General features: G+C 42.5%; 1 protein-coding gene across 2 annotated transcripts in view; it reads left to right on the top strand.

Moving 5' to 3' along the window:
- Lhcgr (luteinizing hormone/choriogonadotropin receptor) overlaps window positions 1-12228 on the top strand; it is a 53809-nt gene extending 41581 nt beyond the window's left edge. The window contains exons 10-11 of one of the 2 annotated variants that reach the window (XM_005077287.3): window positions 2141-2221; window positions 8088-12228. In XM_005077287.3, the coding sequence (XP_005077344.2) occupies window positions 2141-2221; window positions 8088-9240 (1234 nt within the window). In that variant the 3' untranslated portion in view covers window positions 9241-12228. The remainder of the gene's footprint in view (window positions 1-2140; window positions 2222-8087) is intronic. The other variant, XM_040738928.1, reaches the window with a different exon arrangement.
- The last annotated feature ends 11831 nt before the right edge of the window (window positions 12229-24059 follow it).

Genomic DNA, 24059 nt, shown 5'->3' with positions numbered 1-24059 from the left:
GAGAAGAGAGAGAGAGAGAGAGAGAGAGAGAGAGAGAGAGAGAGAGAGAGAGAGAGAGAGAGAGAGAGAGAGTTGTGTCTGTCTGTGTTTGTGTATGTCTGTGTGTGTCTGTGTATGTGTATGTGTCTGTGTCTGTGTGTTTTGAATAAGTAGAATCAGTTCAACCTAAAGATTTGAGACAGCTGAGATTACAAAACACTCGCCGTGTTTAAAGATTTACACCATTTAGGGAGGCATAGGTGGTGATGAGGATCTCATTATGTAGACCAGGTTGGCCTCAGACTCACAGAGATCCACTTGCCTATGCCACCGTGACGAGCTCAAGTTCTACACCATTAACTGAGCTTCCGAGGACTTAAATTGAGTACGAGCCATGTTGTAAGAAGATGAGATGTTATCTCAGCCCTCACAGAGTAGACAGGCAGACACCTGTGTCAGTGGATGTTGTAACAGAACAGAGAATAGGGCAAAATGTCCCAGGGCTGTAGAGGAGTGTCTACGGCTCGTGGGAGACTTCCTAGGGGAGATGACTTGTGCTGGGCCTTGCAGAGAAGGCTTGGACGAAGCATGTCAAGATGGAAAGACTTGTGTGAAGGCGTGGGGCAAGGGATACTAGAAGATGAATGCTACTCAAAATCAGGCATGGGAAGATGTGGGCACACGGAGGGAGATGAGTCAGGAGAAGAGGCCCCAGGGCGTGGTGGGCTTTGAGTGCCAGCCCTAGGTTAGCAAGAGGATGAGGAGCTTCAAGACTCCAAAATGAGAATATGCGAATTTGCTTTTGGGAAATCTCAGGATGGCAGCGGTCAAGTGACCAGTGGCCTGGAGGTGGCCAGACAGGGATGTTGCTTGGGATAAGGCTGGTTCTGGTCACCTACTTACATGTCTGTGGCAAAGAGGTCACACTCCTCAAATTACTGACATGTGAATGTTTAGTTCAAGACCTTTTGTTCCAGAAGACAGGAAAAGATGATCTCTAGGTAGAAAGAGGGTTATGGAATTATGACTATCTGAGCTTGGTGTGAAGGTGCTATCCTGACTGGGCTTGGGAACTCTACTAATTCACAGGTACTTCTGTGACTATAAAGCCCGAAGCCGTAGAGGTCAGTGAAGATGGAGACCTGAAGTTGGCTTTGTGAGATTTTGGTGCAAACTGGGGCTCCCTGGAGATAATGTACATGGCTGCCTGGGCAGAGCCATGTAAGACGTTCCTGTGAAGACAGAATGGCTATCATGCCATGCTATCGTTTGAAGGCCAAGTTCCTGGTAACTGTGGACTTGCCTACATAACCTCCATCCAGTATCTCCATCAAATGCCAAGCCAGAAGTACCCTCACTCCATACTTACACAGGTTTGAGGGACTCGGTCCAAGTGCATAAACTTATAATACTGCCTCAAATAACAAGACGGTTAGTCTTCGAAAGGCCCAGCACCATGCCCCATATTTCTACCTTTGTACAAAACCATGGCTACAAGGACGTGTTTGCTGGGTAATGACATTACAGAGGCATGTCCACTTTGGGCTTCCTCATCTCTCCTCCTCCTCAAGGAAGACAGAGGCACTGGCAGTAACTCCCATGCCCTCACCCCTCATGCCTGAACCCCCCTTAGGTTTGGTCCGTCTCTGTGTCAAGCCCCCTTTTGCTAACCCAGACTCCCCAGAGGGGAAGAGAAGGGAACATTCCCGCAACGCAAAAGCTGAAGGCCTAAAATCCACAACGGACACACCCAGCCCCATGGAATCAATCCTGACAGAAAGACTACCAGTTATGATTCAAAGATGAGGATGCCAAGTGGTTAATCAAGGCCAATGTGAGGGAGAGGAGTTGGTGAGGAACGAACTTGAACATACCACAAAAGGGAGCTTTTAATAAGCATCGAGAAACCCATGATTCAATACCCCAATTTTACATGGGTCCCCTCCCCCTGAACCCACACAAAACACTCAGCATTCAAAGCATTTTCTCCAAGCTGGAGACAGGCTAAGGACAATGCAGGGGGCTTTACCCTCTCGTCAGGAAGCGTTTCAGTCAGGACAATGGCGCAGAACACACTGAGGTAAGAGTGAGGCATAAATAGCCAGATCAGGCCAAAGGATCAAAAGCTCAATGGCTTGTTTTTCTGCCTCTTCTCTTTCAGACAGAATTTTTCATTTTCCATTTTTGAAAACTTTTCCAAACAATGTGAAGGCACAGTAAGAAAACCAAATAATGAAACGCTGTAAGTATTCACATGCAGACGCTCTGGAGGCCACATCTTGTTCGGTGGGCACCTTATTGTTGTTTGCTGCGACGATTTTCTTTTGATAAAACGTCTTGGTGAGTGGATGTTTGCAAGGTGTTTTTCTATAGTTTAAAAATGGGAATGTTTTTTCTTTGCAAGAGGCAGCTAGTTGTACATGCTATCTTAGCTGTTTTTTTAAGCAAGAGGAAATGAAAAGGTCTCTTTCAAGAATATAACGAAGTTGTTACTGTATGCATTAATGTGTACAAAACTGCAGTTTTATTTTCAGACATTTGGGTGTCACTAAGAGATGCTGTAAATGAGGACTTCATCTGAAGTAGCTGGCACTAGTCACATAGTTGTCAAAGGCAAACTGACTGCACACATAGCTTCTAAAGGCAGGTAGCTCCCTTTAAAGACATTTGGACCAACTTGACCAGTGTGCACCTGAGTGTGGTATTACTCTTTCACATGTGTGTCTCTGTATGTGCAGACGCACATGCATGTGCTTGCACGGGAGACCAGGGGGCACCTTGGATGTCATTTCTCAGGAGCCATCCACCTCCAGCTCACCAGTTGGGCTAAGCTGACTGGCCCAGAGCTGTAAGGGACCCTCTCGTCTCCACTTTCCCAAGATTGGATTTTTTTTACAAGGATTCTAGGGATCCAACTCAGTCTTCATGCTTGTACAGCAAGCATTTTACTGGTGGCGCCATCTCCCCGGGCCCTAACATTAATCTTAATGCCATCATTACCATACACTAGATGGCAGCTACATGCCTATTCTACTGACTGATTCTAACATTTTTCCTGCTTTAAATGCTGACTGCCCTGGCATTTCCCTTACCTTCAACTGTGAAAGAGTATGCCTCAGAAGACAAGCCCCCATGTCCCTAAGCCACGTTTATTATCATTCCTCCCATGTGCCCCGGAGGATTACAAAACCAGACGTCCTTCTCAGGCAGTGCAAATCTCAATTTCCTCTTGTCCTCTCCTCACCAATCAGAGTACGATGGAGGCAGTGTGTGCTGTGACTGGGAGACCTCAAAGTTGGGTGTGCTCCTTGGCGGTAATGTTCTTGCATCACAGAGCTTGACAGGTACCTTTTGGGGAGCAATAGTTCTGGACCACACTTACACACATCTTTCTTTCTCAATAGAGAGCTACAGAAATGAGACTTGGCTTTCAGAGCCAGAGTGAAGGGCACTGTCACAGCATCACCCAGGATGGATGCCAGCCTGTCTCCTCTCCCTGCCTCTCCTCTCTATAATATTCCTTTCCTCAGGTGTCCCTCGTTGCGTCTCAGTCTCCTTCTGTAGGGCTCCTCTGCAGTCATGGGGCTTTATACTTAGAAACAGAAAACCATTTCTAATTACATTCGGTAGTGGTACCAAGGGTGCTAATGGGGAGAGACTTTTAATCCACCCTCAACCACCTCCATCAACCCCGCCACAGCCATTCCAAGAGAGCATCGCCTTTGGGTTTGCTATGGTGATGCTGTTTTGAGACAAGGCTCCTGCCCTTCAAACTACCTGAAATTAATACACAACTTAAGTTGCATTGCTCCCATGGAACATTTTTTTTTGGTTTTTTGAGGGTTTCTCTGTGGCTTTGGAGGCTGTCGTGGAAGTAGCTCTTATAGACCAGGCTGGTCTCGAACTCACAGAGATCTGCCTGCCTCTGCCTCCCGAGTGCTGGGACTAAAGGCATACGCCGCCACCACCCAGCAGAAAGTTATTTTTTTTTAAACATAGGGATTCCCATAGCCTGGGCTGGCCTCAAACTATGTAGTCAAAACTTACCTTGACCCTCTGATCCCCTGTATTCTGGGACTCCAGGTATGCACTCTTGTGTCTCATCAACTTAGTGCTGAGGACTAAATCCAGGGCCTTGAGCGTGCTAGGTGAGCACTTACCAACTGAGCTGTGTCTCCTGCGCTGAAAGCCGTGTCCCTAGTCCTCAAAGCACCTTTGTGTTGTTGTTTTGTAAAAAGGCAAAGCTCCACCAGATAGTCATTCTAAAGCCATCCCTGAGCCTCGGCCATGCTTCCCAAGAAAACCCAGTGTTCTCACCACAGTAGCTGACCCCAGGGCTCTCCTAAAACCGCCCAACATGTCCTCTTTGTCTCTCAGCTGTCACTGGAACAGTCACCCCTTCTACTCCCTAAGCCAGTATCCCTAAGTCACACTCCCTAACGTAGCCACCAGAACCTGCCTTTGTCAGCAGGCATGACACTGCCCTTGGGAGTCGGTGGAGGAGAAAATCTGCCAGACGGACACCTGCCAGGGCAAAAAGACGGAGGGGTGAGACAGAAGGACCGTGTTCAGAAATCATGGCAGACAGCTTAGAGGTTCTAAATTAGCACCTCAAACAGCTGTGATGATTCGGCAAGGAGAAGAGTAAAAGAAGCCAAGACAACAATGGTTGGAATGCTTTTACCCAGTTTTTCGCTACTGTTTATTACAAGGCATCTTCGAAACCTGCTTGAAGTGTAGATTCCTGGGTTCCTTGCCTCTGGATTTTGATCTGCGTTTTAAACAAGCACCCTGGTGGTTCAGATAGACACTGATCCATCCGACCACACTTTGGAAACCACCCACTCAGATGATAAAGATCTCTGAGCTTGGATGTGAAGGCCAAATCCTGCCACTGTCCCCACAAAGGACCTTGGGTGTATCCCCACCTCCTTTAATCTTGGTTTCCTTTCTAACAATATGAGGAATTCAATCAGATGATCTCCAAGCACCAGTGCTAAGAAGGATTCATTTCCTTAATAATTCTTTATAATCATCTTCTCCTGGAAAACTAACAGTATGCAATTATGTTGATGTCTATGACGTGAGAACTAAGTGTGTTGCTTTAAAGTAACTTACTAACAACACAGGTAAGGGTTCTATGCTGTCCTTTGTGTGGCCACAGCCCTTCCCCTTCTCTACTATTATCACGTCTTTTAAAAGAAAACTCTGTGTATTCCCTTCAGTACTTAATGCCCCAGATATATTCTCATTAGCTCAGTGAATTAGGTACAACTTCCAAGTATAGAACATGAAAGATCTTGAGGGTAGGGAAAGATACTTTTTAAACACATTTTAATTAATTCTTTGGGAATTTCATGTAATGCATTTTGGTCATATTCATACCCACTCCTTCCCTAAACTCTTCCTACATATATTTCCCATCTCTCCACCTCTTCTACCTTCATGTTCTTTTCTTTTCTTTTTTTTAAATAACTTACTGAGTCCAGTAAGTGCAGCCTGTACACTCATAGGTGTTAGGCTTGAGGTATAATTGACCTACCAGGAGCCACACTCTCAAAGAAAACTGACTCTCCCTTTCCCAGAAGCCATCAACTGTCAATAGATCCTCAGGAGTCCGGGCTCATGAGGGTCTCATCCACTGCATACAGGATTGTTAACCAGCCTGATCTTGTGCAGATCTTATGCAGGCAACCAGAGCTGTTGTGAGTTCATGAGGGCAGCCATCCTGCAATACCCAGAAGACACAATTCATCCTGGTCCTCTCCAAGCTCTGGCTCATAAATTCTTCCCACACCCTCTTCCATGGTGGCTCCTGAGTCTTGAGGGGGAGGTAGACTGATGTCTCTTCTGTGGCTAAGCACTCAGCTGACACCGATTCCCTGCCTTTGGCCAATTGTAGGTTTCTGCATTAATCACCATTCACCGCACAAAGCCACTCCATTGATGTAGGCTGAGAGCTACACTAATCTTTGGGCGTAGAGACTGAACTTAAAGAGCAGCTTGGTACTTCGTCCTCTTAGAAAAATAATAATAATAGGCTCACCCCTGTGGCCTCTAAGCTCCACAACCATAAGTTCCTGGCCAGATTTACAGTACCAGGTGTGCATTTCCTCTTGTAAAGTATACCTTAAAATCAATCAGAGGTTGTTACTCCTATAACATTTGAATCACTATTGAATCTATGGGTTTATCTTTCCATACGTGGTGTTATACTTCACAGGATTCACAGATGAGTAAGACTGTTGATGACTTGCTTTTCCCTATCAGCCTGCATAGCACTTTCTAGTACTGTGAAAGCTGGCCAATACTGAGGAAGCTAGTCTCCTCCTCCCTAGGAAGGTCAAGATACCTTTAATGAGAGAAATTCTAAGGTCAAGTACATACTTGCAATGGCCTTTACAGGAAATGATACCCATTTATCCAACTCCCAAAAATAGCAGGTTATGAATAAAGTCAAAACTCATTAAGCCCATATCCGACATCAAATATATGCTCAAGGTTTTCATGCCTTATTAACTCCTTCCAGAACCAGGGTTTCCTAGTCTAGATTTATTCACTCCACAAAAATTTATTGACTGGAAGAAAAACTCTGCTAGACACCATGACTTTAGAAATAAGATCTTGATCTTGGTAAAGTTCTTGTCTTGCAAGCATGAATGCCTGACTTCATTCCCAGAACCCACATTTTAACAGAGAAAGAAGAATAACAGTCAAATGTGATCATGTAAGATTGTAGTTCCGGGGCTGGAAAGTCAAAGACAGGACAGCCAGCTTAGCCTACAATGTAAGATCCAGGTCAATGAAAGACTCCATCACAGAAAACAAAGGTGGAACTGTTACCAGAGGAATGGCATTCATGGCTTTCCTCTGTCCTACACACAAACATACACACGTGAAAATTAGAGACAAGCAAGAATGATGGTGCATACCTATAATGCAAAACTTGGGAGGTAAGATCAAGAGTTTAAGGCCAGCCTTAGCTATGTAACAAGTTTAAGGCCAGCCTCGGTGACATGGGATTCTTTCTCAAAAAACTAAGAGAATATTAAATGAGATAAGCACACACCATTACTTATTGGTGATATGTTTTGATAACTAAGTGCAACTCTAGCAGAAAGGAAGGATAACAAACTCTTTGGAAAATACAACCAAAAGTGGCTTCCTTGAGGAATTTCTCTTTCGGGATTAGGGAGAATTGTTTTAGAGAGATGAGGAAAAGAAAGAATATTTCCAGAAATGGGCAGAAGCCAGGCCAAGCAAAGTCTTGGGTTCATCAAAAGGAATGTGGATTTTATCCCACAGAGGATGGAAACATGGAGAAGGGCTGAACTGGATAAGAAGAATTCAGATTTCTGTTTAGGAAAGGCCATTTCAGGGGACTGGAATGGACAAAACTAAGACTGGATAAAGGCTGTCAAGGAAAAAAATCAACAGAGGTGACCCTGAGAGAGCGTGTGAGCCCAGGGATCCCAACGGGATGGGTGCTTCGCCAGCAACAGACTCACACCCTGAGGAGCGCTGAGTCTCATCTTCCTTGCTGTTGTCCATGAGCTCCTTCCTCTTCCCCTGCATTTCTAGTAAACTGCTGCTGTTTTCTAGTTCTCACTTGGAACATTGGATCAATCAGGGATTTCAGTGCAAACAGGTCCCCACTAGCTGACGACTCCTAATGCTGCAAGCCTTCCAATCCCACTGTGTGCTACTACCAACAGCTTGGTAGCAATTTGGTTAGCAACTAAATGAGATAAATAGATAAGAAAATGCCAAGAAAGGATTCTTTTAAATTTAGCATATATATATTATGTCTCCAAACTTCTTTTCCAAAGAAAATCATCCCTTGTAAACAGCTTCATTAACTCTTTATATCGGCGTGTTAAATAGATATGTATTATAGCATCTAGATGGCTTTTCATTTTCTTTTGAAAGAATTCCATCAAATGAGATAATTTAACAAGTAAATATAAGGCTAAGGCTGTGATAGCTTTGTTTTCTTTTGTTTCTTGGGCTCTAAAAGCCCACCAAGTATGATTTTTTAAAATTTCTTTTAATGCTCAGAATTGTAGGAAACCTCTTACATTTCCCTCAAGCCAATATTTGTCTTGCAGTTATTCGGCTATTTTTGAGGAGAGTGAACTGAGTGGCTGGGATTACGATTACGGCTTCTGCTCACCCAAGACACTGCAATGTGTCCCGGAACCAGATGCTTTTAATCCCTGTGAAGATATTATGGGCTACGCCTTCCTTAGGGTCTTGATTTGGCTGATTAACATCCTAGCCATTGTTGGCAACTTGACAGTCCTCTTGGTTCTCCTGACAAGTCGTTACAAGCTGACGGTGCCCCGTTTCCTCATGTGTAACCTCTCCTTTGCAGACTTTTGCATGGGGCTCTATCTGCTGCTCATTGCCTCCGTGGACTCCCAAACGAAAGGCCAGTACTATAACCATGCCATAGAATGGCAGACCGGCAGTGGCTGTGGCGCAGCTGGCTTCTTCACTGTGTTCGCTAGTGAACTCTCGGTCTACACCCTCACAGTCATCACTCTAGAGAGGTGGCACACCATCACCTATGCCGTTCAGCTGGACCAAAAGCTGCGGCTGAGACATGCCGTCCCAATTATGCTTGGAGGATGGCTCTTTTCTACTCTGATCGCCACATTGCCCCTTGTAGGTGTCAGCAATTACATGAAGGTCAGCATCTGCCTCCCCATGGATGTGGAATCCACTCTCTCACAAGTCTACATATTATCCATCTTGATCCTCAATGTGGTGGCCTTCCTCATCATCTGTGCTTGCTACGTTAGGATTTACTTTGCAGTTCAAAATCCAGAGCTGACGGCTACTAACAAGGATACAAAGATTGCTAAGAAGATGGCCATTCTCATCTTCACGGACTTCATGTGCATGGCACCCATCTCATTTTTTGCCATCTCAGCTGCTTTCAAAGTGCCCCTTATCACTGTCACCAACTCGAAAGTTTTACTGGTCCTTTTTTATCCTGTCAATTCTTGTGCCAATCCATTTCTGTATGCAATTTTCACGAAGGCATTTCAAAGAGATTTCTTTCTGCTACTGAGCAAATTTGGCTGCTGTAAACACAGGGCTGAACTTTACAGAAGGAAGGAATTCTCTGCCTATACCTCCAACTGCAAAAATGGTTTCTCAGGATCAAGTAAGCCTTTCCAGCCTGCCCTGAAGTTGTCCACAGTGCACTGTCAGCACCTTGCTGTCCTAAGTAAGACTTGCCAACAAGAATGCTAATTCACTAACTGCATTATTGAATTGTACTTAGATATGTAAAAAGAAAAGTCTACCTGAATTGGTCACTTTAATGTAATGCATTTTAGAAAAATATTTATTCTGAGACACTTTAGGAGAATTGTACTGGGTTCAGAGGGTGCCCCTTAACCAGTGGTCATGGGAACTGGGCAGCCAGAACTGCCCTCTGGAACTTGATGACATAAATTTCAGGAGTGTTTAGAAACTTTTGTAATAATTTGAATGGTAATTTTGTTTGCTGAATCCAATATTAAGAGAACCTAAGGTGTCTTTTTTTTTTGTATGTCTCAGGTCTTTTTCACTTCAATCTTGTAATTTTTGCTTTAATCCCCAAAAAGCATTAGTTCATACCAGATTGGAAATTTTAAGTGGTCTTTGCCCTCAGATGTCTGATAAACACATTCAAGAGATGCAGTGTACAGTGTAGTAGCCATTCGCCTTACATGGTACATGAAAGTTTCTTAGCCACACTCCAAGCGCTTCACATATCTGACTAGTAGCAGGCGGTACAGATGCAAACTGTCTTCATCAGTGTAGGGAATTCTATTAGGCATCTCTGTTCTAGAGACTTCTGTTTCCTACTTACAATCTATTTACTTCACTTCCCATCTGAAGGCACATTTCTGCACACTTGTCGGGCCTGCAGATACTGGACACCTGGCAGGCAAGAATGCATCTCAGCCCATTTTGCTTCCTCATCTCCTACCTTGGGATCTTGGGAAAGACACATAATAAATGAGCCCAGCTGAACTGACTAAATCTACAAGGAAATGTATTTCTAGAACCTTTGCATTTTTATGCAAAATAAATACTTAAATATTGAAAACGATTAACTTAACATTATTTCCATCCTTTACAGTTTATTGAAAAATATATCTAATATTTGTTAGAAGCACCTTTTACTTATTACAATCAACTCTTTACTTATTATAATCAACTCTTAAAGGACAGCCAAACTATGGGTCTAATTGCAGCACTTCTGTTTGTCGCTTCGACTTTTTTATCAAAAGCTCACTATACACTCAACACCTTGGGTTTTTTTTTCTATTTTTTATTATGTAATTTCACCAACTGAATCTTCATAAAACCCTACAGAGCAGATGCCATTAATCTTCTATGAGAGAAAAACCGATTATCATTTTTGAAAGTACTGAATCTAGTGAAAGATTCACTAAGATGATTCAGTCTCAAAGCTCTCCCAAAGCCTAGCCTCTTAATGATTCCCATTTCAGTAATCATGGTTTTCCAAGAGTCACTTGGGCTTGAAATACACCAGAAAATAAGATACGTTCATGGATGGACAGACAAATAAAAATTGGATAGAGAGGTTTTGTTACATAAGAGTTTAGATACATTCCTTAAATTTTCCCCAATATTGTATTATGAACATTTTCAAATGTATAGAAATGCTGAAGGAACTATGCAGTGAACACCATATACAACCACTATTTACAGTCAGCAATATTTGCTATAATGACTCCCACACATTACTGTGCAATTATCTGTTATTTATCTGTCCATTAATGCATCTCATATTTCGATAGTTTTTCAAGTAATCTGCAGACATCAGCCTTACACAAAAGTATATACTATACAACCCCATGTATATGAATGAACCTTAGCACTCTGACACATCAGATGCAATTTAATATTTATTTACATCTTAGGTATAACTTACATGTGGAGGAATGGACACATCTTAAGCATGCCACTTGAGTTTTGAGAATTGCATGTACCTGTGCAACACAAGCTTCTGTCAAGGTTCAGCACTGTTATCATCAGAGAGTTGCTCAGTCCTACTGCAGAGGTGCTGTTGGCCAGAGTTTTGTTTTCCAGCTTAGTGTTTGCTCTCCTAGACGCCGTATAAGTGCACTTATGCAAGACATGGGCTTTCTCACAAGGCTTCGGGACTCCGAATAATGTTTTTGCTATTTATCCCTTTAACTGCTTGAAGCTGTTCATTCCTCTTCATTGCTAGCTAATATTCTACCACAGAGTCCTCCTGCTTGTGGTTATCACGGCTATTTCCAGTTTTCAACTCCCTGTGAGCATTTTGTTAAATAAATGTCCAGCCACCACCAGACTCTGCACATTCCACTTGATCTCAATTCTTAAGTCATTATGCAAAATGATTCAGAGACAATTGTAAGCTTTTTAAAAAATGTGTGTTTTCCCATTTATGACTTTTCTACTCTGTAACAAACGATTTGGTTCAGATGGAGCGCTCTCTCCTCTCTCTCTCTCTCTCTCTCTCTCTCTCTCTCTCTCTCTCTCTCTCTCGTCTGTCTCGGCAATACAGCATAATATCAACTCATCATGCTACTATGTGACTACTTGATATTCTCTCTGATTCATAAATCCCAGGAACAAAACAACTCAGTAAGAAAAGTAAGATAAGAAGACTCAAACCCATCCTTGTAAATAAGCTCTTAGTCCAGCACACACTCAAACAGTCTGAGCCTAAAGAACTCACAGGTGCCCTGAAAGCCATTCATGGCCTCTCACACAGATGTTGGTCTTCATGTTCTACACTCTGACTTACAGTTTCATTCCCAGTTTGCTGTCTCCCTCATTCTCATACCCTCCCACCTGTAGATCTATGTTTGAGTTATCTTCCAACCCAGTTCTGTCCTTTATATCCGCAGAGCCATGTGTCTATCTCAGGACATCCGCCTACTACTCCTGAACTGTGCCATAGCTACCTAACTTGTATTCATACCCAGTCTTTCCCAAGTCCTCACACACACCAGCAGTGAACCTTCCCAAAACCTTATTCCATCTCATTGCGTGCCTGCACAGAATTCCCAGGCAACTCATCAACACCTGGAGAATGTAAGTGCACACTCCTGGGCTAACACTTGGAGAGTACGGACTCCACCCTCAAACCTGCCCAGATCTCCAGATTCTGTCATTTCATCTAGGGCTGAGAGAGCATCCCTCAATGTGGGATGGGCACCCAAAGTCTATTTGTACGCCAAAGATAAATACTGATCTACTACCCAGGGCCCCATAGATTGCCTCGGCCTCCTCACCGATACCCACATTCAGGGGATCTGGATCAATCCCGTGCTGGCCTCTCAGCCATCAGTCTGGGGTCCAAGAGCTACCCCTTGTTCAGGTCAGCTGTCTCTGTGGGTTTCTCCAGCCTGATCTTGACCCCTTTGTTCATCACTCCTCCCTCTCTGCCACTGGGTTCCAGGGGTTCAGTTCAGTGTTTAGTTGTGGGTGTCTGCCTCTGCTTCCGTAACAGCCACTGGATGGAGGTTCTAGGATGGCATATAAGGTAGTCGTCAATCTCATTATTGGGGAAGGGCATTTTAGGTAGCCTTTCCACTATTGCTTAGATTGCCAAGTGGTGTCATCCTTGTAGATCTCTGGAAATCTCACTAGTGCCAGATCTCTTCTCAAACTTATAATGGCTCCCTCTATTATGGTCTCTCTCATCCTGCTCTCCTCTATTCTTCTCCCAACTCAACCTTCCTGCTCCACCATGTCCTCCTCTCCCCTCCTCTTCTCCCCCTCTCTTTTTCCCAGCTCCCTCTCCGCTTCCCCCTTGCTCCCAATCTACTCAGAAGATCTTGCCCCATTCCCCTTCTCTGTGGTACCATGCATATCTCTCTTAGGTTTCTCCCTGTTTCCCAGACTCTCTGGCAATGGGACTGTGGGCTGGCAATCCCCTGCTCCATGTCTAAAATCCATATATGAGTGAGTACATACCATGTTTGTCTTTTGTGACTGGGTTACTTCACTCAGGATGGTTTCTTCTAGTGCCATACATTTGCCTGAAAATTTCAAGATTCTGTTGTTTTTTTTCCCCACTAAGTAGTACTCCATTGTGTAAATATACCACATTTTCTCTATCCACTCTTCATTTGAGGGGCATTTAGATTGTTTCCAGGTTTTGGCTATTACAAATAATGCTGCTATGAACATAGGGGAAGAGACGTCCTTGTTGTATGAATGTGCATCTTTTGGGTACATGCCTAAGAGTGGAACTGCTGGATCTTGTGGAAGAATGATTCCCATTTTCCCGAGGAATCTCCATACTGATTTCCAAAGTGGCTGTACGAGTTGGCACTCCCACCAGCAGTGGAGGAGTGTTCAGATAAACTACTTTCTTTTAGCATGCCCAGTTTTCAAACTGGTTTGTTTTCATAACTAAAATATAAAACTTCCTCTGTTAAGTATTTATGCATGACATGTCTACAATGTGTATTACTGTCTGTATAATCCCTCATGACTAAATCATAAACAGTCAGACACTCAATGATTTTATAACTCTTATTTTTTTTTACTATGTTAGATATTGTTATGAGTGGGCTGCAAAATGACTTAAAAGGATTAATCAACCTGGAATAAATCATCTAAACTTATAAAAATAACTTTAAAAGACTGGTATTTTGTTCTTGGCATACCACACTGGTTATAAAGGGCTTGGTTTTACTTAACAGATTAAGTCTAAATATAAATGAAGAATCTTTCTTACAAAGTGTTTCAAATAAATGGGCCCATAGAAGAAATAGTCCTTCCAGGGCTGAGGGGACGGCTCAGTTGGTAAAGTACTTGCCGCATAAGCATAAGGACCTGAGTTCAGATCCCCAGCCCCACATTAAGACAGGGAGCAGTCATATGTATCTGTAATCCAGCACTGATCAGGAGATGTGGACGGACACAGATTTCTAGAGCTCATTGGTCAGCCAGCTTAGCAGAACCAGTGAGCTCCAGGTTCAATGAGAGCTCTTTTCTCAAAAATTAAGATGAGAGTGATCAAGGAAGGTACCCAGTTCTGACCTCTGACTTCGGGCACTTGTATGCACACACATCTGTACGGGATACACAAACATATTTATATACACAAAAATGATGTCCCCTTCAAAATGGGGGCTATTTTCAACCAGCCTGAAAAATATTAGGTGGAAAACTCCAGAAACAAGCAACTGACACATTTCTGACCGATCACTTTCATGCATGGTATTATAAAATCTCATGCCATCACACTCAGGCACAGGAGGCTGGATCATGGTTTTATCCAGCAGAGTCACACTGTGCTGTGAGTCATTTAGCAGCCACCTTGGTTATCGGTGTCCCTGTCACAATGTCACGTTCAAATAACCTTTGTTTTATTTAATGTCAGGGAAAGGGCAGCAGTGGCGATGCAAAGAAGACTCTGACACAGAATAAATTAACCCTTGTGATACGTAGCACAAGACTCAGGCCTGGTACATGCAGGCTTTGGTAATGTCTGAGATTTCAAGCATGCACTGGGGTCTCTCCCTGAATCAAGAGGGGTTACTGCCTTTTCAATTAATATTTTCCCCTATGAGTTACACTATGGGCTTCCTGCTTAAATTTAGGTTTCAAGTTATAAATCACAATGTTCCCAGCTGACATAGAGAATATTTATGTGGAAAACAGTGTAACATTAACCTACTAGGGTATGAATTAAAATAAAGTCCCCAGCTAAATTCCCTGATTTTTACTCTAACTAGCTGTTACTATTTTCTCCGAACTGACTAGCTCCCCCATAGAACTTAAATAACACCAGGATGTCAGTTGAGATGAGAAACCCGGTGCTCTGTGAAGTCTGCTGTGCAAGGGATGTTTGCACATCGTCAGCACCTGCTGGGGTGTTCTGCACATTGAATAAAGCAAGCAAAAGAGGAGGACCAGGGAAGGTCAGGTGCTCGGTCCCTAAGAGACTAATTCTGTGAGATTTCAACAAGATCTTGGCTTGCAGGGAAACAGGAAGAGCATTTAAAGAGCTCTGTCAGACAGGAGTAGGAGGAAGGTTTGTGAAGTCCTCAAAGTATGCCGGCACAGAATTAGGATACATGCTGCTCTCACAGGTATCCAACACAGAGAACTCCAGCCTCACAAGAGACATTTCCTCCACCAATAAAATGGCACATGACATTTACTAAGGGATTATCTATGGACTTAAAAACTTATACTATGATACTCTGATGCAACGTGCAGTAAGAAATATTTACCTTGGTATAGAGAGTTAAAGGGAAATAATGGAATGGGGATGCAGAGACACAGATAATGATCCACGGGACTAGGTTCAAATATAGGTTAAATATAATTTATTTCGGGGAGAAGCCACTTACACAAGAAGCAGATGGCCACCGCAGGTTCCCGCTCCAAGGATTCCCACAGTCTGCCCTGTGACCCGACTGAATGCAAGAGAGAGACACCTGCCTGGACCCCAGATCTAAACTCACTCCCAGTCACGTCCTCCCCTGTGACCATGCCCGTTTGGGTCAGTGCTACAGGTGCACGCAGGGTGGATCTCTCACTACAATTTCCCTTTTAGTCTAAAGAAAGAGATTTAGGCTTGATACAAAACTATATACAAAGATAGCAAATATCGGCTGGGCATTGGTGGCACACACCTTTAATCCCAGCAGAAGCAGGTGGATCTCTGTGAGTTCGAGGCCAGCCTGGTCTACAGAGAGGACAGGCTCCATAGCAATATAGAGAAATCCTGTCTCGAAAAACCAAGAAAAAAAAAGCAAACAAACAAAAACAACGGTAGCAAATATCAAGTATGCTCTAGGGGAAGGAAAAGTAAGAACACACACACTTACGACCTATCACCAGTGAAGCAACTAGAGCAAAGGCAAGAACTATATATCCAGTCCTAAGGTAAAGACATAACAACCTAATGTTTATATCTAGGAAAAGAGAACAATAATCGTGACAGTCTAATCTTCAACCTCATCAAAGAACCGAGAAGGAGGATAACAATACTATGGTAGGCAGGAAGAGCAGGCGAGCAACTTCTAAAGGTGCAGTGCAAACAGAAACAGCAGGACACCTGGACAGTCACCCAAAGTCTCACAGCAGCATAGGAGCAACCAGCTCTGGCTAAGGCCTAGAGTATCTGACTGACCAACACAGCAGCAGGGAGGTAGAAAGGCTGTCTTACCCTGTTTTGACAAGGTTCAGCAGTCTTTTATGTTTGTCTCCTGCAAGCACAGTAGGACAGCATGTCCAAAATCAGCTGTCAAGGTGGGGGCAGATCTTTGCCCAAGAGGCCATTAGCTGAGGAGAGAACAGATTCCAGAAGAAGTGACATCAGTGCCCAACATTTTCTCGGGAAGCTTGGTGCTGTCAGGAGCAATTGTATGTCATGTTAAAAGAGTACTAATATTAAAAAATTTAAATGCCATATTCTGTTGGGGCAGGATCTGATCAGGAGATGTGGACGGACACAGATTTCTAGAGCTCATTGGTCAGCCAGCTTAGCAGAACCAGTGAGCTCCAGGTTCAATGAGAGCTCTTTTCTCAAAAATTAAGTGAAAGAAAAGAAAAAAGTAAAAGTATATAGAATGGAAAATACATGGAGAGTCTGGATACTGTGTGCTGTTGTGTTGTCTTTAAACTGTTTAATTGCTAAGAAAGAAACAAAAACTACTAAAAGATATTTGATTATCAATGCTGCTGAAATAATCCAGCTTACATATTTTGAAAATGCTTTGACTTCTAAATTTAAATATAAGGACAGGTTACTTGGGAAAGAATTTCTGATTTTGTTTCCACAAAAAACAAAAAGCTGTGGGTTCCTTCCAGACTAGTATGGTTTGATGAAGCAAGACCTCTGAATGGCCCAAATGATTCAACATCTAAAACAGCTAAGATGATACATCCTTACAGACCCCGAAAATAAGGACTTACACAGGTTTCTGAGTTTTGTCATGAACCCCATAGTATTTCAACGCCCCTTACCAGCAGGAAGTAGTTTAGAAAGAATGACGCCCACATTCCCAAATATTGTTTATAAATGTTTGTTTACATTTATACAGGGTTGGTTATTGCTACAAATTCAAGGTCAATTTTGTGAGTCATCTCTAAAAACTTTTTACAGGGAGTGGGTATGGCTGTAGCCCCTGAGAAAAATAACAAAAGCCTACAACATATCTGTAGGAGTGAACCCCACAAAGCTACCCGCCCAACAGGGCGGGGTCAAGGTAGAGATAAAAGGTAGTGAAAGGAAAAGGGGCCTCCCTCTTTTCTCCTGGAAGCCAGCCACGCTTCTAACTCCTGGTATGTGCGACTCTCTCTCTCCCTGATAAATAAATATATTGTTTTTCCCTATATAGCCTCCAGTATCGTTATACATATCCTGAGAGCCAAAGATTCTATAGAGTAGCAAACAGTTCAAACAAAATTTCAAAAAATAAAAAGGGGGATATATTGAGACCTAGCCCACAGGGTCTCTGAGTTGTTTGTCAGCTGATAGCCACAGGTGCATCCTGTTTTCTAGTCCTGGCTTACTGCCCCCGCATTGCCCCCACTGACATCAACATCTAGCAGGAGGAAAACATGCTCTCTTCCACCTGGGGTTTTTCTACTGTGTTGTAAGACTATAAGACTGCTCCCTCCTACAAGAGAGAGACCTCTTAGCACTTGCAAAATAAAGACACTTCTTAGTACAAACAGCTGGACATCTGATCTTTCTTTTCCTGATACCTCGGAGTTGCTTGTGGCATGGGCGCCGCAATATTCTGCAGGTCTATGAAGTGTTTGAAGATCAGATATCTATGTCTGACTAATCTCATAGATGAGAAACATGGGTGGTAATAGTCTGTAATTCTCAGAAACATATTTGTACAATGACTGAAGTTTCCCAAAATAATTTAACCAGGACAATGACTTCAAAAAATGTCAATATATATATATATACATATATATATATATATAATTCCCAATAACAGAGACAGAACTGAAATGTCTTGACTAGAGGTAGAACTATAAAGTACAATATGATAAAATATCCTAAGTTGTATCAATATACAAAATGTATATACATCAAGATAGTTTTATATTTGTGTGCAAAACATTGCAAACAGAAAGAAGAACCTAAACAGTCAACATACAATAATCTAACAATTTAAGTTATCTATAGCTAACAGTTGCTAAAGTTAGTTCACTAGAAAATATATTAATCTACCTACATTGAAAGGTTCAGGCATTACACTGGCCTGCCCTGTTACCTGGCAGAATGCACTCAGGCAGCACTCTGACAAGCCCAGAGTTCTGTGAGAACCACACAGGTGCAAAGGACCCCTTTAAAGGACTGACCCCTGCCCCTTTATGCTCTCTCTTACTCCTCTCTTACTCTCATCATCTCACTCTCTCTTACTCTCATCTTCCTCTCTAACTTTCTCTCTCTCTCTCTCTCTCTCTCTCTCTCTCTCTCTCTCTCTCTCAGCTCTGCACGGGTTGGTTACCCCTCACCCCCCCTTTCCTTCCCTGTCCACCAATAAAACTCCATGTGGGATAGTTGAGTCACAGTTTGTGTCTTCTTACTGGGTAAACCTAGTCATTTTAACAACATATATCCCATCTTAACCATACCTATCCCATCCACACCCAACCCTAAACAACTAAAACCAAACCTATGCAGGTGAATACTATCCCTTAAAGCCAACAGTAAGGAAAAGGGACAATGTTTTCTTAGGATTACTTCCTGCTGAAATGGGAAGATGATAACTCCTTGGGATCCTGTAGGGGAAAAAAATTAGAGCAACAAAAGTCTCAAGAGGAGTAGCTGTAACATTGTAGCTAGTCTTTTTAACTAAAGACACCTGAGACTTAGAACATTGCTATCAAGCTGATACTCACCTGGAAGCTTCAACTTCTGGCTAGCTTTCAGTGATGGAAGGCGTTATTCTCACTCACTGCTAGAGGAGAAAAGTAACCATCGGTCTTACCCAGGTGTGAAGCCTGAGAACTACAGCAACACAACCTGGCTAAAGCATGCTCATGTGAGGATCAAACTACCTTCTGCTTGGATTTAGGGCATTGCCACAAGTTGCAACCCATACCTGGTACCATTACCAGAGCCAAGAACCTATAGGTAGACAGGAGACAGTGCCAGGAGAGAACCTACTACTATTGTTTTGCTAAAAGGACATAGTACTACATAAACCAACTTAACATTCTGCTCACAGACTGGCCACTACTCAACCCTCACCAGAGAAGTTTCCATTTGCACTAGGCAGCAACTAGCACAGAGACCTGCGGTGGGTCAAGGTGCAGAGAATAATAGACTGCAAAATTTTTAGTCATAAATGGGATATCTAGATGATACCCCATCCTCCCAAGAATCAGGGATCGTGTGGATGAGGAGGCAGAAAGCCTGGAAGAGCCAGGAGTGATGGATGGCTGCAAAGAAATGGTCTTTTCCTGGCATGGCACAGCAGAACACGGGTGAACATGCAGTCGATGTGACAGTGCACACAAGACCTGTGCAAGCCTGACCAAGACAAAACATGGAGAGGGGAGACCAGCATGAGTCCCACATGGTCAAGGAACCATTGGCAACTGACAGCTTCTGAGGCGGGGAGAGTCAGTTTTCTCAGAGTCTGATTCCTAGTGACATCAGCATGCTGCAGTGGGAGACCATACATCCAAGAACATACAAAGTGACTCCGTAGGCCCCAATAACAAGAGGACACAAAGTTGGGCAGGCTGGGAAGGGAGGGAGGTTTGGAGGATTGGAGGAGGAGGATGAATATGATCAAACACACTCAAAAAATAAAAATAAGAAGTAAATAGCAAGCAACAAGATATCACAGTCAAGTCTGAAGTAAATTCCTTTAATGTATAAGGCTTAATGAATAACTATCTCTTTGAAAATAGATAAGGATTTGACTCATGATATCTTAAATACAGGCATCAGAAATATTTCATATACATAGAAAAGTTGGTTTGGAGGGGAGATGTTTGCTTTGGTTTTTCAAGACAGGGTTTCACTGCATAAGCCTGGTTGCCCTGGAATTCACTTTGTAGGCAAGGTTGGTCTTGAACTCAGAGACCCACCTGCCTCTGCCTCCTGAGTGCTGGATTTAAAGACATGTGTCACCACCACCCTGATAGAAAAAATTTTAAAGCAGATGAATTTCACTTTGTGATAATTTTTATTTGTAAGTTCCTTACAATAAAGTTTTTATTTTTAGAATTTCTAATGGTGTGTGTGTGTGTGTGTGTGTGTGTGTGTGTGTGTGTGTGTGTTCCACACACACATATGTTTTTATCATACTCTTTCCTGTCTCCAAGCCCTTCCCAGGACCTCCTCCCTCCTACTCATCCAACTTTAGGTTCTTTCTCTCTCTTAACAAAACCAAAGGGGGAAAAATAGCCACTAAAACTCATGGGCATCCATTTTGTGTTAGGCAACCACTCCTAAGCATGGGGCCTATCCTGGAACGTGGTTGATACACCCAGTGTCTCTCAGTTGAAGAGAACAGATTTTCCCTCTCCCAGAAGGTATCCATTGCAAATGGCTTCTTGGTTAGGGGTGGGGCTTGGTGTCCACTTCCTCTTCTCAGTGGTTTTTGTCTGGTTTGAGCTTGCGCAGGTCTTGTTCATGCTGTCACAGTCTCTGTGAGTTCATATGTGCCTCACTCCTGCTGTGTCTGGAAGACACTGTCTCCTTGGAGTCATCTACAACCCTTGCTGCTGCTGCTGCTGCTGCTGCTGCTGTTGTCCAAGTCAGGGTTTCTCTGTTAACAGTCCTGGCTGGCTGTCCTGAAACCCACTTTGAAGACCAGTTTAGCCTCAGACTCACAGAGATCTGCCTGTCTCTGCCTCCAGAAAGCTGGGAGGCTTCTACACCCAACCCTTAAGATCTGTCTCTCCTTGGACTCCTGAGCCTTGAGAGGAAAGGTATGATAAAAAAATCTATTTAGCAGAATAATAGTATTAGTTTTCCCCTTGGCCCATGCCCAATCTAGTCTGAGGTTCTTGGCCTCGTTAACAATATCAGGTATAGGTTCAATCTTATAGAATGGGCCTTAAATCTAATTCTAAAGGTTGTTGGTTAGTATCATAACAATTGGGTGGCCATATCTTGCTGAGAGATTTTATCACTTATTACAGAAGTAGCAATTAATAGTCTAGGTATCAACTCCAGAATATTTGTTACTATGAATTTGGCAGCATGTAGAATATATACTCACTGGGTGTTTTGTATTCTCAATAGGTCCCAGAGAAAGGGCAGGATATTAGCAGTAAGAGCTGCAGCCTGGAATCTCACACTACATAGCCTTAGTTTTTCCCTTTGATATAGTACTAAGAAGTCCCCTTTAATCAGTTAACAGCATGTTTAGCAAGTCATGTTTCCCCCCTTGAGATGCCTGCTTTTCTCAAGATTTTATCAGCCTTCCTGGCTCTGAGAGATATGCATGCTCTATTGTGAGAGAGTTGTTAAATGTGCTGTGGGTATAAAAACTAGAAGCCTTGTGGGATCCAGAGAACTTTTAGAAGAAGGATCTTTTAGAGAATTTGTAGAAGGACCTCAAGAGAACTTTTAGAAGAAGGAACTTTTAGAGACGTTTTAGAAAGAACTCTAGAATTTTTAAGCAGAACTTTTGAACGAGAACTTTTAAGACAGCTTATAGAGGGAGGGAGCTTATAGAGGGAAACTTATTTGGACAGAACCTCTAAGGAGAAATCTTAGAGAGCTTTTGAGAGAAAACGTTTAAGGACATTTCTTCAACAATAAAGACCCACGAGAGGAATGCGTATGTGAGCCAGTTTATTTCCTTTTGGCCCCCAGATCATAGCTTTTCAGCAAACCCCAACCTGCCTGCTGTAAGCCTCTTGCCTGAAGCTGCAATAATATCCTATAGGCAAGCCATTATTATAGCAGGGTGATATTGATAATTACTTTTCCAACAAGATCTAACTATGCCACTCTTGGGAAAATATCCAAAGGGCCCCACATCTTATAATAAAAGACACTTGCTCATCTATGTTCATTATTGCTCTATTCATAATAGCCAGAAACTTGAAATAGCTAAGATGTCCATCAACTGATGAATGGATAATGAAAAATACAGTACATTTACTCAGTGGAATATTACTCAGCTGTTAGTGAAAATGAAATTATATACATTGTATAAAAACTTTTAGATTTAATGTTCACATATAAGGGAAAACATGCAATATTTGTCTTTCTGGATCTCAGTTACCTCACTCAGGACAACTGTTTCCATTCTACCCATTTACCTGCATATTTCATAATTTCATCCTTACAATGAAGTTTTAATAATTTATTAAAAAGAAAGTTGACTTGCCGGGCATTGGTGGCACACGCCTTTAATCCCAGCATTTGGGAGGCAGAGGCAGGCGGATCTCTGTGAGTTCGAGGCCAGCCTAGTCTACAAGAGCTAGTTCCAGGACAGCCTCCAAAGCCACAGAGAAACCCTGTCTCGAAAAACCAAAAAAAAAAAAAAAAAAAAAAAAAAAAAGAAAGTTGACTTGAATCTAGAATAGTGATAACTGAAGATTGGGAAGGGTAGCAAGAGAGGGTGGAAAAGGGAAGTTGTATTTAATTGATGCATGCTATTAAATTTATATAAAAATAGCCTACCAAACCCTGTTGACATTATTAATGAATGGAATGTCAATCAAAAATACAATGGAAAAGAAAAATCATGAATAAACTTGCTGAGAACTAGGTCCTAATAAGAGGATATCACATCCATATTAAAATAAACAATAAAATTATGGACATCAGTGTGCTAGTTTCTGTGTCAACTTGATACATGATAAGAGTCATCTGAGAGGAGGCAACCTCGATTGAGAAAATGCCTCCCTAGGATTGGGCTGTAGGCATGCAAGCATATAGGATCTTTTCTAAGTAATTGATGGGGGACGAGTCCTGTCCGTTATAGGTGGGAAAACCCCTGGGATGATGGTTCCAGGTTCTATAAGAATACAGGTTGAGTCAGTAAGGAGGAACAAGCCAGTAAGCAGCACTCCAATGTGACCTCTGCATCAGCTCCTGTCTCCAATTTCCTGTCCTGCCTCCCTTGGTGAACTGTATTTTGGAAGTGTATGCAAAATAAACCCTTTTCTCCCCAAGCTGCTTTTCATCATGGTTCTTTTAACACAGCAACAGAAACCCTAACTAAGACAGTTTCCATGTTAAAAATAATGTTAACCCAAATTGGAGGGCTAGCTCAGCAGTTAAACATGCTGTCTGTTCTTCTAGAGGGCCCATGACAGCTAACAACTGTCCATAGCTCCAGATTCAGGAATCTGATGCTGTCTTCCAGCCTCTATGGGTTCTGCCTGCATGTGATACACAGACATACATTCAGGCAAAATATCCATACATATAAAATTGAAAATAAATAAATAAATCTTATTTTTAAAAATGTATAAGCTGTCACAAAGTGAAATCAACTTTGCAAGCCAAAACTATCTGTTTTTTATTATTATTACTTATTTAAAAAGCACAGAGTCACACAGATAATGCAAAAGGTCACCATGCCAAAGGCAGATATAATTTCTGACATCTTTTATGTCATTCTGTTATGTGTGTCCATGTACATTCGAATAGAAACTTCACAGTCTAAGTGTGTTCTATAGTGTGGATCCTGGCCAAAACCTTGAAAATCACTGACTCAGATAACTCCACAAGACCTGTGTTTTTAAACAGCACCATCTGAGGTTGGTGAGTGAGTACCAGATCCAAAATAACTTGGTGAACTCTTACTTCTCTCTGTGGTTACCCCAAACCTGCCAATAGTTTGAGCAGAATTCAAGGAGAATGCATATTACTCTTCATCTTGTAGCTTGTTTTGGAATGGATTTTGTTTGCATTTTTAAAGGGGGTATGAGGGAATGTAGGCGGGGCTATAATGACTTTCCTAATCACTAAATGTGACACCTCATGGTGCTGTCATAACCAGTGCAGTTATGCTTTACAATGATAGAGATTGGGGGGCAGGGCACCAGTCAAAATGAAAAGCAAAAGAAACATAAAGTTGTATATTTACAGC

The sequence above is a fragment of the Mesocricetus auratus genome, unplaced genomic scaffold, assembly GCF_017639785.1.
Source record: "Mesocricetus auratus isolate SY011 unplaced genomic scaffold, BCM_Maur_2.0 Super-Scaffold_100676, whole genome shotgun sequence".
Classification (NCBI taxonomy): Eukaryota; Metazoa; Chordata; class Mammalia; order Rodentia; family Cricetidae; genus Mesocricetus; species Mesocricetus auratus.
This window is presented reverse-complemented; position numbering and strand designations above follow the sequence as displayed.